General features: G+C 39.1%; 1 protein-coding gene across 1 annotated transcript in view; it reads right to left on the reverse strand.

The window, feature by feature from the left end:
• The window catches only part of LOC146452876 (laminin subunit alpha-like), a 49,687-nt gene that overhangs the window by 23,968 nt on the left and 8,387 nt on the right, over positions 1–17,332 (reverse strand). The window contains exons 10-26 of the mRNA XM_085097637.1: positions 16,837–16,977; positions 16,248–16,385; positions 15,259–15,605; positions 14,549–14,807; positions 13,547–13,646; positions 12,367–12,574; positions 11,477–11,752; positions 10,864–11,133; positions 9,095–9,376; positions 8,786–8,995; positions 7,933–8,202; positions 6,772–7,096; positions 6,302–6,645; positions 5,448–5,581; positions 1,391–1,550; positions 525–626; positions 6–92 (exon numbers count right to left, since the gene is read on the reverse strand). Of these exons, the coding sequence (XP_084953763.1) occupies positions 6–92; positions 525–626; positions 1,391–1,550; positions 5,448–5,581; positions 6,302–6,645; positions 6,772–7,096; positions 7,933–8,202; positions 8,786–8,995; positions 9,095–9,376; positions 10,864–11,133; positions 11,477–11,752; positions 12,367–12,574; positions 13,547–13,646; positions 14,549–14,807; positions 15,259–15,605; positions 16,248–16,385; positions 16,837–16,977 (3,653 nt within the window). The remainder of the gene's footprint in view (positions 1–5; positions 93–524; positions 627–1,390; positions 1,551–5,447; positions 5,582–6,301; positions 6,646–6,771; positions 7,097–7,932; positions 8,203–8,785; positions 8,996–9,094; positions 9,377–10,863; positions 11,134–11,476; positions 11,753–12,366; positions 12,575–13,546; positions 13,647–14,548; positions 14,808–15,258; positions 15,606–16,247; positions 16,386–16,836; positions 16,978–17,332) is intronic.

Raw genomic sequence — 17,332 nt, forward strand, 5'->3', positions numbered from 1 at the left:
CTTACCTCTACAAACAGTGCCTCAACAGCTGTGGTCTTCCCAGGTGATATTTCCATCTTTTTCTTGTACTGAAGAACTTTACCATCTCCACCCTAAAAAAAAACACCAAGAAAGTCAATTTGTACATACTTCAAAGGATTTTTAGGTAATGCACATAATTTATAAGGTTTGAGGTCTTTTACAATTCTTGGTGAAAATACACTTAAGTGATGAAATCATTCCCAAGGGAGTGAAGAAAATTGGTCACAGGTTGAAATAGGATTCAACCTACATTAAAATTAATGTATATGTGCTTATGTGTTTATTTTCCTTTGTTTTTGTGTATCGTAATGTGTGATGATGAGTATAAAACAAATGATAACAAAAAATATGGGCACTTAAATTTGTGAGAGAATTGTTGCTTCTACAACTCAGAATTAACACAGACATGACAGCCCCATGTTACCACCACCAGCAGATGATATGGCTTATGTCTCCAACTATCAACATGGACAGATTAATTTTTTTTATAACTGTCACAGTACCTCTACTATGACATCAGGTTTTATAGTAAGCAAGGGAGAGCCGCCTCCTTGTGGGACCTCATATCGCACTGTGTATGTTAGTTTCCCACCATAAGATGACACCTGCAAATGATGGACATCACATCATAAATTTCCAGTAATCAAACATGAGGAAGAACCTTTCATCCAATTGTCAAACACCGAGAAGTGGGTTGATAAAACAGGGAACAGCCAGATTTTTGTAACCAGCTTCAAGATGTTTGGAAATAAGATGAAACACTCTTTCAAGTATTTGATATAGCTTCTCAAACCATTAATAATTCTTGTAGAAAATAAAAGCAAAAGTTTGCCAATTTTTTTGAGATTGAAAAGACCATGTTCCCACACTTCCTTCAAGGTAGTGATTTCCTTTGTTTTCTCTTCATGAATAATTCGTATTCATATGTCCATATTATAATAAGTTTGAGAACAACTTTTAAAAAAAGATAAAGGTTGTTCCTTCTGAGTCAATATAATCAACTACCCTAAATGGCGTCTTGGTGTGGAACCTTGCCATGGTGACAGAGCTTACGTGGGCTAATGAAGATCCAAGCTATGCCAAGTACGTTCAACAATGTTGGAAAGGTTGGGTCCGAGGTCCCAGACTAAGATCACACCAGCCCCTGCCAACCCGCACTGGGCCAGCGTGGCAGGATTTTGGCCCATTCCTCTCCATGCACTACCTCAATGATTCAACGGCCATTCCTGTTGGGTCAGCAGATCTAAACCAAGGCCCAACCACATCGCTTACGGGTAGGGGTGATGTGCGTCAAATACAACTACCCAACCAAAAAGGCAGTGAAAAAATATATAGATAAATAAATAGGATTGCTGGACATGATGCATACCTTCTTGCCCAGGTATGCCTTAGGTGCTACCCAGTACACTGGTTTGTCTTTTTCATCCCTTTGACTACTTATAGCAGCAGACAGATTAACAGCTCCAATTTTCACCACAGATGCAGGAGTGTTCTCTATAGTCCAGTCATCCATGCTGTTTACTTCTGACCTAAATCGTAAATGGAGGAGACACTGATCATACATGCTAGCTAGAGATGTTGTCTCCTGAGAATCACAGAATAACATTTGCAAAGCCATTGATAGTTTAAGTGGACAAAAAAGTAAAGTAATATCAATATCATTTTGTGCCTAAATGTATGATTTTGCCCCGGTTGTAGTATAACCCTACCGTTAACTCAAACTTAGTAAAATTGAACCTTTCGCTGACTCAAGCAAAATCTGATTTTGAATTTCCCTGAATTTGACCCCAGATATTTTCAGGTCATTTGCTGTCAGCTAACTAGAACTCAGTCAACTTGAACTCCCTGCTTACTTGAACTAATTATACTTTCCCTTGGCTCAAATTTAACCCAATAACAAGAACTCTATTTTAAAAACATCAGTCAACATGTCAGAACACAGCTGATTGACCAGATCTCAGCCTTTATTGTTTTCTCCTATGTTCTTAAACTTATTGCACCAAAGTGACCCATGAATGTGAAAGAATGATAAAACCACAATATTTCCTTAAATTTAATCAAAAGGATACTTGAAATTAAACACCAACCCCACTAACTCAAACTATTTATTGGTTCCCTTGGGAGTCTGTGCATTAATCTATACAAACAGGGCATAAAACAAGCTACAATTTAGGGGTATATGTTGTAGGTTAAAATGAATCTCAGGTTAAAATGATTTCAACCTAGGTTGATTTGTATTTTCCTTTGTTTCAGATGTAAATTACCCAACCTTAACAAAGGAAAATACAAATCAACCTAGGTTGAAATCATTTTAACCTGGATTCATTTTAACCTACAACATATATACCCCTCCAAATACAATCAATCAATCAATCAATCAATCAATCAATCAATCAAATCAAATCAACAACTTCATTTAAGTCTCAATCTGAATAGCCGAGCACGAGTGCCCTACTAATTGGGGAGACTAACAAAAAATGTAAAGTAAAATCTATTCAACTAAGATTAAGTAAAGTTAAGAAAACCTAATAATTAATTATCATTAATTAACACCTAAAAAATTATTTATTTGACAATTAACTAGATAGATGAACAGCAAGAACAACGCATACATCCGTCGTCCAACAGAGAGATGACGTCAAACTTTCTTATAGCTTTTTAAAAGTTGTTCAAAGTTTTTGCGGATCTAATGTTTTCAGGCAGTTTTCCCCATAATTTTGGTCCAAGGTAGCGCAGGGAATGTTGACCATATGTTACTGTATTAAATCTGGGAATACTAAAATCAGTTTGTCTTAAGGAATAAGAAGTGCTATGAGTATCAACAATGTTGCTAATATAGGCTGGACATATTTTGAGTTTGACTTTATACACAAGGGTGCATACATCTTGCAGGCGTCTGTTCTTTAGTGTTGGCAGCTGGGCCCTCTTGAGTACCATTCTGCGTAGGTCGCGCGATGGTCTTTATACACAGCCCTTAAGCCTCTCTCTTGGAGTCTTTCTATTTTGCGCGAATCCCTGGCTTTACAAAAATGCCAAACTAATTGACAATATGTCAAGTAGGGTAGAATCGCTGTTTTAAACAGCAATAGTTTGGCACTTGTAGGAATTAGATTTCTTAGTTGCATAAGCACTCCTGTCCTTTGGCTGGCCTTCTTGCAGATTGAACTGATATGATCAGTGAAGTTAAGGTTCGAGTCAAGGATTACACCTAAGAGTTCGAGCTTATCTACTCTTTTTATCACTTCATTGTTCACACAAATTGTGTGTGTGACATCGTTTTTGTCTAAACTGTCACCAATGTTCATAGTGTGATACTTTTTAAGATTCCCAGCCAGAAGATTGGAGTCGTACCAGTTAGTAGCATTGCGCGCAGTTTCTCTAAGCTCCAAGGTAACATTAGATCGATCGTTTCCGACGTGGAACATCTGATGGTCGTCTGCTTACATTGACAAGCCCGATTTAATGAAAAGGCATAAATCATTTTGAAATATATTCCACATCAGTGGACCCAGGGCAGAGCCCTGGGGGCAGCCTCGACTGATCGTCCTGGATGAGCTCGTGTGATTGCCAATTTTGACTCGATATTTCCGGTCGCATAAGTAGCTGTTCAATAGCTGTATCATGCCTTCCTGGAAGCCATATGCTTTGAGCTTGCTGAGTAGCAGTGGTGGATGGAGCGAATCAAACGCCTTAGACATATCAGTAGATAAGATAGCAACATCGAGTCTACTGTCCCTCGCTCGTTTCCATTCTTCTACCAAGTTTATTAAGGTCGTTTCACAGCTATGTGCTTTTCGATAGGCAGAGGATTGTTCATAAATATTAGCTTGAAAGGCAGTTGACACTTGCATGCCAATAAGTTGCTCAAACACTTTGTCTACGCAGGGTAATACCGTAATGGGTCTGTAGTTTTCTTTAGAACACTTATCCTCTTTTTTGTAAATAGGAGTCCAAACACCACGCTTCCAGTCGCTCGGCCATACTCTATTCCGAATACATGAGTTAAAATGGTCAGCAAGTGGTTGAGATAATTCCTCAGCTCCTATTCTCATAATTTTTGCTGGAATGCCATCGCAGCCGGTAGCCTTATTCGTGTCCAGTGACTCTAGGACAGTTTTGACTTGACCTTGCGTGACAGGTGTTACGTCACTGATCGTAGTAAAGTCCTTTCTTTCCTGTCGAATTCTTTGGATGCTTGGGTGGTTATCAAAGTCGTCCGTTGATGACAGCTGGGCACCAGTACCGCCTATATTATCAGCTATTGTTGCAAAATGACTGACAAACACTTCAGCAACTTTTTTCTGGTCTCTTACGAGCGTTAATACACTAGAAGATAACTTTAGAACATTGTTGAAGTATCTCTTTTTTGTGCAAAGCTTGTGTGTCTTAAGATCAAATGATTTGGGAAAAAATGCTGATCACCTTAGGGCTTAAATTAAGGGGTAAGTAAAAAAGAGCCCGCTAGACTTCATTTACAAGCTTGATAATGTAGAGCTCGAGCGTGTGTCTACGGAGAAAGACGTTGGAGTTAACATCACCAACTCCCTCACCTGGAACACACATATCCATTCCATTACTGCTAAGGCCAACAAGTTATTACTTGGACTTTTAAAACGCACGTGCCCACTATTAAACAATGTCTCTGCTAGACGCTCACTTTATCTTGCACTCGTGAAATCTCAGTTATCCTACGCGACCAAAGTCTGGTCCCCGGACAAGATTGCATTAAAAACTCAAATTGAAAGGGTTCAAAGGAGGGCCACAAGGTGGATCCTCAAACAACGTGTAGGCGTGATGTCATACAGAGACAGACTTTTAACTTTGAAACTTCTTCCTCTGACGTTTGACCGCGAACTCAAAGATCTTGCTTTTTTTTACAAATGTCGGAAAGGTTTTACTGATCTTAATGTTTATGATTTTGTTTCTCCTGTTTCTCACGGCCGAACCAGACTAAGTAATCCTTATAACCTTAAAACTCCTGTATGTAAAACTAGCACTTTTCAGGCCTCTTACTTTAATCGTATTGTTAAGCTCTGGAACTATATCTGTAAACTCTCACCCCCTACCAGTTTTTCAACTACTGCTTCCTTCCGCAACTTTGTTACTGAGCACATGTTTCCCCTTTTGCAAAATCACTTTGACATATTCTATCCCTGTACCTGGTCAATTGTACGATCCTGCTCCTGCCATCCCTAGTTTTTTAGCGTCTTTTGGTTGTTTGTGTTTTAATTATTATTTGTATCATGGGAGGTGCCTCGCATGGGTCCTCGCGTCCCGTTCGCACCTGTCCTTTTGACCTTATCACTTTTCACGTATTTTTCATTTCTTTCTAGTTGTTTAATTTATTGTATTTAACATGTGTGATGGTCAATAAAGCTGTTAAAAAAAAAAAAAAATAAAAAAATAAAAATAACTATAACCCTTACCAGTACTTGTTACCACTGAAACATGTGTCTGAGAGTCCATTACACCAGCACTTGGTACAGCCATTCGGATTGTTTTCGTCAAGATTGAAATGTCCTGCTGCACAGCTATCACAACGGTCACCAACCACTCCAGGCTGAAATGTTCAACCACAAGTAAAAATAATGGAAATTATTGCTGGCTGGTTAGGTTAATTATTGTTCTTACATCAGGCTGCAAAGTAAGAGGTTGCAAGTTTGAATCTTTCCCTGAGATCTTCACATTGGGAGAATCTTGACCTCGGTCGCCGGTACAGACCTCACTTTCTGGAGTGCAAATACCAGCTAAATCAGGAACATTGCCATTGGCTTTCCATGCTACACTATTGTATACTAAGGTTACTGAATACAATTGAGGGTGTTCTTTGCAAAATCTTTCTGTCTGCATTGTTTTAAAATAAATCAAGCTGGAAAACTTAGTATATCTCCTTAAAGCATACAAAATAAAGTACCTCGTCCTGAAATAAAACATTTTGTTTTTTCAAAACCACTGTTCTAAAATGGCATTTGCCTGAATAGAGAAATTAGAACCCTTTGTTTCTACTTTTTCCCTTGAGTTAATGGAGCTGGAAGAAACATGACAAATGTAGCCATTATGAAAATGGGCTGCCAGACTGCAACTTGACTAACAGAGTGTAATCCACGCAGTAAAACATACAGCCAATAAAGTTATCAGTTACCAAAATACCATAAATGCCAAACTCGTGTTTCACATTGATACCAATATCCAATAATCTTACAATACAATACAATACAATACAACACAAACTTTATCCTTATAATGGATAAAAAGGTGTTCAGCATTTTTTGTACCTTACCTTACAAAAGCACTGCCCAGTATCACCATCACAGACCCTTTCATCAACCCCTCTGGGATCACATTGCACGCACTTCTGACACAGAGGGTAACTGTAGTAACCTGTGGCACACTTATTACACTGCCGGCCAGTGTGGGATGGTTTACAGTTACACTGTCCTGTTTTAGCATCGCAAGCTATGTTACCACCAATCACACTATGTCGTTCACACCCACATTGTTGACAGCCTAGAATTGGGTCGTGACCATAGGTACCTTGTAAACAGGACTCACAATTGGGACCAACAGTATTAGCCGGACAGTCGCAGGCACCTGTGACCTCATTGCAGAAAATACACCGGCACTCTGAAGTTTTAAAGTAGAATATAACTCATTAAATGCTTAAAAACGGAATCAATCAAGAAAAGGTTGTTACAGAATAAGTGCCCTTGTCCAAGAGAAAGTGCTTTTTATAGTTTTATATCCACTTACTTCTACAGTTAGGGAAGCCATAATACCCTGTCTTGCACCTGCTGCAGGTTCTGCCAATCACATTTGGCCTACAGGAGCACTGCCCACCGAACTCTTGACAGTCGCTGTCATAGGATCCCTTGAGATTACAATCACAGGAAAAGCTTCCATTGTTAAAGCTTGCAGTGAGTGAAAACACTGAGTCTTTACAAAACTGTGGATCAGAGGACTTAATGGCAAAATGATCTTTGCTGCATGAGTCAAGGAATTCTTGAGTAAGAGGGACTGGAGCGTCTTCTTGTAGTTCATCAGAAAATGCACCTTCAGGCACAAGTAGGATATAATCCTGCACAAAAACACAATGCAGGTTAGATTTTGTATCTTTTAATATTATTGTGGTTTGATTACAGGCGCCACAAAGTGATTAAGATGGCTGACACTAGTTTCCTTCACTTTTCAGTACTTATGCTTCGACGGAAAATTACTACCACTCTTTATCAATTGATGCAACAACAATGGTATAAAACATAATCCCTTAAATCATTGGTGAACAAGTAATGGTCATTTTCTCAACATAATAGGTTACCTTAGCAACTATATAAAACTGTTAAAAACATCCCTACTTGTAGCTTTAAGTGGATATAGCTCAAACCCGAGCTCAGTGACCTTCGTGTTTCATTATAATGCATTGATTAGCATGTTCAGATACAACTTTTTGCAAAGTTTCAAAAAATTCATTGGAAGGGATAAGAGCCACCTTAAATTTGGTGGCTCAACCTTAACACCTTCCAACATTTATTTTCAACTTTCCTGAACACTAATTTTTGTCCCTACTGCTTGTCACAAAATAATATGAACAGTACATTCTCAATTTTTTCAGAAAGTATTCATGAGGTGCTGTTTTTTCCAGTGAAACTCAGAGAGGTCAGATGTCAAATGTTCTTTGCTAGCTGTAGTATTCATCAGAACTGTTTACAGATAGTATAGTACGGCATGAACCCACTGGATGAAAGCCAAGCATTAGATTTGAGATCAGTGCTTTCATTTTTGGACTCATTACTTTTGGAGGGCCACCAGTCGTGACATTAACCTCTAAAATCAGTTGTTATTTTCAAGTTGTTACTTCATTTAGCAGGCGCAGACTCAATTCTCTGCAAATTTAGCAATGTATTAGAAACTTACAATCCAGGTTGATGAGTTTACAGGAATAGACAATTCCAAAGCAACAGAAGTGCGTCCAATGTCAAAAAAGGGGGCGGCGTTTAAGTCTCTGACAACAGATCTGCAGCCTGAGGTGTGAGGACAGTAATGGAATTTGACAGTCCCATCCAAAGCACGGTCACTTTTAATGGACACTTGGGAATCAAATGAGGAATGCATTGGCTGATAATAATGTACAATGGCAGCATACTTCCCTGGTCGAGGTACGGAGCCTGAGAGCTCATGGACTATCTGTAAAAGAAAAATCAACAAGGTTCATACTGAAGTGGAAGAGAGATACTAGGAAATAGTTTTGTCCAAATTATGTGATCATCCACATGATAGAGGTCCTTAAAAGATGCAGTCTTGGGACAGAATGAAAAGCCCTGCAGTTAAAATAATGCTACCATTGTTTTTGTCACAGTTAACAAAGTGAGAGTGAGTTTGCTAGTTGACATTGTTTCCACCAACTGTGAGGATTTGGCAGAAATTGTTTCTACCTTCACACCTAACCTTGCTGTCCCCTATGATTGGATTGCTGAGGTAGCTTGTCATGATAGGCACCTCTGCTGAATGTGGCTTACTGTTTATAATGTGTGCTCTGTGATTCAACACCCTGCCACATCACACTAATGTACATAGTATGAAATTATGAACTGCAGGTAAAAGAATCTTATTAATCATTTGAAAAAGTCATGAGTTTAAATCTGGTTGAAGCACGAATTTCTTTCCAGGATTAGATTGCAACTACTTAGTTGAGTTACGCCCTGCATTTAACTGTGAAGATGGCCTTCTGTTTAATGAGACTACAAAGTAATATACAGTCTGCACTTACTGGTCCTTTCAAGTATTGTAGTTTGGTGGCCGGGTCTTGCTTTGGTGGTTGTTGTTCATCAGGACCATTACCATCAGCTTCAATTTTAACAGCTCCTTTAGGAATAGGATATGATGTTGGAATGCATACTCCCCCTTGGGTTGTACATAAAATGTTTGGTGCAATGAAATCCAACGTCCACATTTCCAATGGAATGGCAGTGATGGAGTCCTAAGAAGCGTGTGGAGATTTATTTTAATATTCAATTCATTTACCAAGCATAAGGGAGATCCACAATTTTTGTTTCCAAATGTGGATTAATTAACATACCACAGCAACTGGTGAAGATGATCGGGATAACAAAGTCACCACCATTCTTTGTAATTGTTTGACATCAAAGACTTGAACAGCACCAGAGTCTTGATTCACAGCCACCTGACGGCAGCCAAATCTGTAGTTACATGTCTGAAGGTTGAAGTTTGCCCTCTGTGATCCACTTCTATACCGTAGGTAAACATTCACGAGGGCCTTTTCATCTGAGGGGTGAAAATACTGAAGCACAAGTGCATATTTACCCCGCTTAGGGATGGAGAAGTCTGCTGTAACACGATTCTGTAAATCAAGAAACATGAAACAAAGTGAAGAAACTGCATGTACACATTTGTTTAAAAAACCTGTCATATTTTAAGATAATATCAGTCACCTGGAGCTCCATCTATTCTGATGACAACAACAGTTTTTTTTTTTTTTAACAGGGTGCAGTTGAGAAGGGTGGAGAATGGGGAAGTGAGTTGGCAGAGTGGCTTACTTTAAATTATCGTCTGAAAATCTGAACAGTTTGTTAGGAATTAAGGAAAATAAGGTTAAGCTGTCCAAGTGGGACAGGGAAATTTGGAGGTGGGGTTATGTAAGCAAGTTATTGTGGGTTAAAGACGATTTCTATCCAAAAAAAAAACCATGGTATTGAAATTAGCTTCTCTAGGGTGGGGTAAGCAAGTATAGGGGTGGTATATGTAAGTGGGGTTTTATGGGTTTGACCTGATTGTTATTAAACAAGAAGCTGTTTTCAGCTTAAACTTGGGCCATATATGACTGCGTGGTGCGTAAGCCTACAATCTTTTAGCAGTGATAACCTCCAGCATCGCTAATTCCCCCAAAAAGATAGATTCAGAGATATAGTGAGGCAATAAGTAACCACCAGATAAAATTGCATTTCTTGCAGTCAGAATGCATGAAATACAGGGGAAAACGACATTTGTCATATGAATGCTTTTTATAATCCCCGGGCTTTAATCCTTATGTTTTCACCTTTCGTTTAGAGACAAAAACCACTTGTACGGTCCTGATACGTATGTGACGCCTGGTCAATGACGGATCATAATTCCGGTATGATCTAGAGTAACGTTACGCATCACGCGTACATTATCCTTATACGTTTTTCAATGTTTTTAAATGAAATTCAGGGGAAAGCATTTGTTATTTACCTTCCATTTGAAGACAGGAACCGTTTCTACATGATTGTTTTTCTTAAGTAAATGTGAGACATCTTTATCTATCTTGGCCCGCGGGGTCATAAACTGATTTAGTTGCCAAATTTTCCGTTAAACAAAACTAACCTAAAAAACACTCCGGTTAGCCTAAAGAGCACTCCGGGTTAGCCTAAATAGCACTCAGGTTAGCTTAAATAGCTCCCCGGTTAGCTTAACAGTAAGCAGTTTAAGTTGGGCTTGTTCATGCCTCACATGCCTCGCACGTCTGCCTTGCATGCCTCGCATGCCTCGTATATTGTATACACTCCTCACGGCCTGAGTGCAAAGAACGCGACCGAGAATGTAAAGAATTTTACAACGCTACGAAAACTTAACTCATGCCAGCCGAGTACAAAAAACGAGACCGAGAACAATAACTCGTGGCCCGAAGTCTTATCTCTTGGCCCATCGCGACCCCAAAAATAGAAAAGAATTTGAAAATGCTACCGAAACCTTAACTCGTGCTGCCTTACAGCCTGAGTAACAAAGCCAAGACATTGAAATTAGCTGCTCTTGGGTGGGATAAGCAAGAACGGGGGTGGGGTGTGTAAGTGGGTTATTGTGACTGACCTGGTTGTTATCCAACAAAGCCATAGCATTGAAATCCAACTGCGCCTGAACTGATTCATTTTTAAACAGTTGTGTGCCTTCCAAGCGGCCACCCCGCCTGATAATGTAACCTGTCTCCAGCTCTGTGGTAAACAGTCCTGGTTTTCTTAGGCTCAGGTAAGAGAACTGGTTACATAGACTGTCAGCACCATTCACTTGGCAGGGCTTGGTCACTTTCTCTTCTAGTTGGTATGCTTCATAATATTCTTGTGGTAAAGCAACTACATAGTCCTGTAGACAAATTCACAACACAGTAATTATATTAACCAAAATTAGATTTCTTGGAACCCAAAGAAAATACATTGGATTTATACAAGTATGTAAACAAGTCTAATACTTAAAGCAATTAAGGTTTAACACAGTCATTAACAAATCCAAAAGAGTAGGACTATATTATGAGATCTAACCATTGAGTTACAGGGAGACTTAAGACAAACTCTGCATAACTTATTTATCAAGTACATGTGAAAAATGATCTTTGCCATGTAAAGGTGTGTCATGGTGTTGTTTTAACTACCAATACATTCCACAATTTATTTTTCAAATTCACATATTGATCAGAAGTGAGTCTCACCAAAAGAATCTTTGTAGGAGGCAGCAATAGCATGAGATCCCACTTTCCTTTGGTCAGCATAAACTGTGTGGCCATATCTGCTGCAGCTCCCACAGTCTGATGTGCTGGACCCTGGGAGACTGGAAATGTTACTTTACTGCTCTGTTTACTGCCTGCCCCGCCCTTGGGCATAAACATCACCTCTCCTGTCACTGGTGAACTCCCATTCAGTACATAACGGAATACGATGTGATAACGCCCTGTCTTTGGAATATCCATTGTGATCTTCAATGCTCTCTGTTTAATAACATAACATTTAGTAAGTAAGTAAATAAGTACTAGAATTTTATTAATGTGTCATATCCATCCAGCATGCACAAAAGTGCATACTAACATGAGGGACACCAAATCTGCTAAAATAAGACAAATAGAAAACAGAAGAAAATCTATACAGTCCATACATCTTTCTTGGATTGAAATATTAAACAACATGTCCGGTACAGTCTAAATATTAATCTAGGTAAAATTCTTGAAACACTATGCAATTTATTGAAACTCTAAGTGATGGCATCAATGAGACAATTAGTTGTTGTTCGTAGAATGTATTAAACTGTAGAGAAAAGAGAGATTTGTGAATTACAGTCAGACCTCTATTAAGCGGTCACCCTGGGGACTTTGAAAACTGGCCGCTCAATAGAGGTTGGCCGTTGAATAGAGGTATCGAATACAGCACTTTACTGACAAAAAAATAATTCGGGACTTTGGAAAGTGGCCGCTTAATGGGGGGTGGCCGCTTAATAGAGGTCCGACTGTACATCCATGAAATTCTAGCAACAAGCTCTACTGTTTCTGTATAATTACTCCATGAGTGTCTGTTCAAAAACGCAACCAGCGTGTTATGAATCCCTGACCTGAAGATCAGACATAGCGGCATATCCTCGCCAGGAATATCCAGGGAACACATTTTCATCAAAGCCAAATCTGGCAGGACTTCCATCGCTTGAAAATGGTTCATCAGGCGACAGCACATCAGAGCCTTGCTTGGTTGGAGCTGTAGATCCATCCTCCAGCTCTGCTTTAATATGGAGCAATGTTGGGTAGTAATGCTGAGGAGCAGGGCTGTGATCAAAAAACAATTATTAATGTCGTGCTGGACCCAGTTACAAAAATGGGCCAGAAATAATCAAAATATAAATTAAGAAGTTGCAAATGTGCTTTTCATGACTAAAAGAAATTTTCTAGGAAATTTGGATGAATTATTAAAACAACGAAACTCATTATTCTTTTGTCTGTAGTGAACGGGAAACTAAAGAAACCATTCATGCTTCATTTCATATGGTTCCATTTTTGGACAGTAGTTCATTACTCACTTTTTCCTTTTTTACCTTTTCTTAATTAATGAATTCAAGTTTCATTCAATATTTTGCAATCCATCAATAATAATAATAATAATAATAATAATAATTAACAATTATTCCACGAGCGCGCGTTGGATATGAGATGATAGATAGCCAACGAGGCGCGTAGCGCCGAGTTGGCTATAATCATCTCATATCCAACAAGCGCGAGTGGAATAATTGTTTTATTAAAAACAATCATGAAATATTGCTAAATCTTGATGATTTCGCTTTGCAAGAACAACAAGAAGACAATTTAATGGTCGCTAGTTCTCGGGCATGGTATAATGGCTCATATACCATGGCCGCTAAACCAATCAAATCCATGGAATTGCATTATACAATGATCCAGTTTTTAATAATAACCTTTATTTACCCTCGACAGTGTTTATAGCATAAGTGCTAGTGGGGCCGAGCATTGAACCTCATAAAGAAATTATATGAATTGAAAATAACATGGTTAAAATTCCCAACTGGCATGAGGCAGACCAGCTGGCTATTTACAAGCGCGTCCGAGGAGTTGAACTTGGGGCTACCGAGAAACAACTCCAGCTAGCGGTCAGAGTGAGACTTGAACCCGGGACCACCGGATTTCAAGTCCGACGCCCTAACCACTCGACCACGCTTCCTCCTTGTAAGCAAGCACAGTATAGATCTGTTTAGGGTATTTATTAACAGGACTATTATTATGCACCTGCTGCAGTCTCTGCCAGTAACATTCTGTCTGCATGAGCACTGGCCTGATGTCGCATCACAGTATTGATTGTAGGCACCACCAACATCACAGCCACACCCTAATGAAAACAAAAACATGAAAAAATAACTGAGAACGCAATTAACTAAGCACCACATACAACAGTTTGTGCCATGTGCCAATAATAAATGGCATTTTGTTCAGCTCTTCAGCAGTGTATATTAATGGCATGTTGAATGTTCAAAAGAGGCTATTCAACAAGTTCAAAAATGTTGCAGAGAAACCTTGCTCTATTCTGTTCAACATGTATGCAAAAGAAAACATCAAGCAAAAGGCCATTTCCGAGTTGCTGTGAACCTCATTATGACAGCACAGCTAAGTGCAAAGCTTTTATTATGAAAATTAGTTTCCATTCATGGAAACAAAACTAATTTTCATAAAAAAGCTTTGCACTTAGCCTCGCTTTTATAACAAGGTTCACGGCAACTCGGAATTGGGCTATTCATGCATCATCGCATCAACATGTCTAGATCTCTCAAAACCTTTGTTGAGCAACGGATGTTAAAATGCTGTAAGCTGCATTGTGTATCATTGGCTTTATTTATTCAAAATAAAAGAATCACATTTTATTTAATTATATCTACAGTCAAACTGGCCTAGCCCCAATGAGTTACCCTGTACACATACCTACCTCTAGGATGTTCATAAGTAGGAAGAAATAAGATGTTATAATGGACACTACAGAGAACATGACTGCTACTGGTATTCAAAATTTGAAAATGACTAAGTCTCACACAACAGCTGGCATGCAGGACTTTCTTTAGTTTATGACTGGGTCATTTCCTGGGAAGGAGGCTTCTAGAAAGCTTCAAAAACCAGCCGTGTCACTGCTCATCCACCAGGTGCAAGTAATGGACAGTCACAGGCAAACAGTCAGTATACTAAGAAAAATGTTGTAATAAAAGTAATAACACCAATAGTATTATTTAGCAACAAACAAACCTGTACAGCCAAAGACTTTGCTGCCTGCCAAACCATAAAATCCTGCTCTACATGAGGTACAACGTCTCCCAGTGATGTACAGTTTACATGGACACTGCCCTGTGACTTTGTCGCATGTCTTGAGTCCACCTATCACACCATCCCAGTTACAATCACAGCTATCGCAGCCTGACGGATTACTGCCCTGGAGGTTGTAGTAGCCAGCTTTACATTCTGTGCATTCCAAACCTTGCACATTATCTCTGCAGTCACACTGGCCCTGATAGAATAACATCAAAAACAAAATAAATTGTTCAGGAGTTAACAACCAATGAAAACAAACATTTAGAACTTATAACTCAACACTGCCCAAATGTGGTCATGGATCACTTGATATTTGTTGTCCATACACAACAGGTATCCTGTGATATACGTAATTTCATGTGTGTGGGAGAAAAATGGCATCTCCAGCCCATCTCCAGCTCTTCTGCAATAAAAGTTGTGTTTTGTTGTCAATGTGTTGAATAATAAAACAATTATCCTGCTCGATCTTGCGGAATTTCCCCTAATTTTAGCCAACTCAGCCTACAGCCTCATCAGCTAAGTATCAGGCAATATTCCATGCGATCTCACAGGATTATTGTTTAATATACATAATTTTGTGTGTTGAGAAGAAAACAAAATCTCTAAGACAAAAACAAGGAAACAAAAATACAAAACAAAACACAAACCTCATTGGATAAGGAGCAGTCACCCAGCGTCCTGCCTGGACGAGATTTAATACCAGCAGGATTGCACTGGCATTGTTGACAATCAGGAAATCCATAATATCCACTGCGACAAAGATTACAGTTGATACCACGGAAGCTGCCTTTACAGAAACACTGACCTGTAGTTCCTTCACAGTACTGGTGCTGTGATCCACGAAGGTCACACGCACACTTCACACACCTGGGATAGCTGTAATGACCTACACTACATCTATCACACTTAAGGCCATCATAGTTGTCTCTGCAACTACACACACCATCCTGACTACAGTTAGGAGACACGGAGCCTTGTGCAGAGCAGCCACATTCTAAAATGATAATTAATTATATCAGTGGAGTTTTGAACACCATACTCGTGAAATGAGTAGACTGTGGATTGTTTTGGATGCTCATCAGGTTGTGTACCTTTCATGTCCACATTTTCTAACCAACAACAATTTTTTGTAGATAAATTTAATAAATACCACCCTCACTAAAAGTATGCTCAATTGAGAAAGGAATGCACATATATGAAGCTATCTTAAGTGAGAGTTTCTAAAATGGCCAGTGCGGGATAGGTTTGAATTTAAGTAGGTGACTATTTCCCCCCCCCCCCACCCCATTTTTTTTGTAGGGGAGGGGGGGGGGGTTGGGCATACTTTGTTCCTCATATTTGGAGAAAGAACACCACTGTCTCTTTTACAATAAGCTATCCTCCTTATTGGCCAACCCTACTAGCCTATCTCAGGTCCTTTATTGCAGGGGCTTTATTAAATGCCAGGACTCAGGTACTAGCACCCATTTATCCTGAACATGGTACTGCTGCCTTTGGAGAGATTTATAGCCAGTCTAAACAAGACAAATTAATGAGTGGTGCCCGTCTATTCATCATTAAGAACCCTCCTACCACAACAAATTAATGAAAACCCCGCTGTTACAAATTACCCTTTTCAAACATTAATACAACATACCATCACAAATTGGGAATCTGAAATATCCTTCACTGCACATTTCACAGCGAGGACCTGCAAAATTTTTCATGCAAATGCACGCTCCTGTGTTTGGGTCACAGATATCCCGTGCTGTACCCTCCGCATCACAGTTACAAACTAAACAATGAGAATAACAAAAGCCACATCAGTACACACTGTGATCCAACAAATAATACCACTATACCTCAACATGAACATTATCAGTGTTCCAGATAAATTTTTAAGGTGCCCAGGGAGTCATGGAACAATTATAATTATTGTTAAACAACCTCATAAAATGCTTCACGTTTCTTATGATGCCAGAGAAAACAAAAAAAAATTACTTTTATTCCCTACAACAACAAGAGGAAGCTAGAGACTTTTCACCCTGTAATATTAAAGCCACTCTTTTGTACAGCTTTAACAATTTTATTATTAATAGCAACTTTTTAGGGACTCAGAAAAAATACTGTCACATTCTTAATATGTCAAAACTCCTGTAGTCCGGTAACCCAGTTATACATCCAGATTTCTTTACCCCAATAATGACTGGATCTTAGAAAGCTTCAGTTTTTGTTTAAGAACTCACCTTTACATTCAGGGAAGCTGTAGAATCCCTTACTACACTGATTACACTGTCTGGAGGTGTACATCTGCCGGCACCTGCACTGTCCAGTATTAACATCACAGGTGTTAGGCGATAAAGAGCCCACGTTGTCACAGTTACACCCTAAAACAATAAGTTCAATAATTCAATAATTTCACTGGCACAACAAGGAACATGTAATTTATATCATGTGAAAACAATATCAACACAATGCCCACAACAACAGCAGGAAATAGGGATAGCAATATAAATGGCCACCTTGTTGGCTCAGTTGGCCTGGGTACAGGACATCAAAGGTCCAATCCCCATCAGGTCACTAAAATACTAGGGTCTCTTATGGTAAGGTCATACTGGTTCCAGGGTACTTACAGCTACAATCTCAACTCTTTGGCGGGGATATTGGCTTTATCTTCTTCAACATCACATACCAATTTAATAGTGACATTCAAGAAATTTTGAAAATAAATATTCATTCAAC

This window comes from Pavona decussata, unplaced genomic scaffold (genome assembly GCF_977016875.1).
Source record: "Pavona decussata unplaced genomic scaffold, jaPavDecu1.1 SCAFFOLD_366, whole genome shotgun sequence".
NCBI lineage: Eukaryota > Metazoa > Cnidaria > Anthozoa > Scleractinia > Agariciidae > Pavona > Pavona decussata.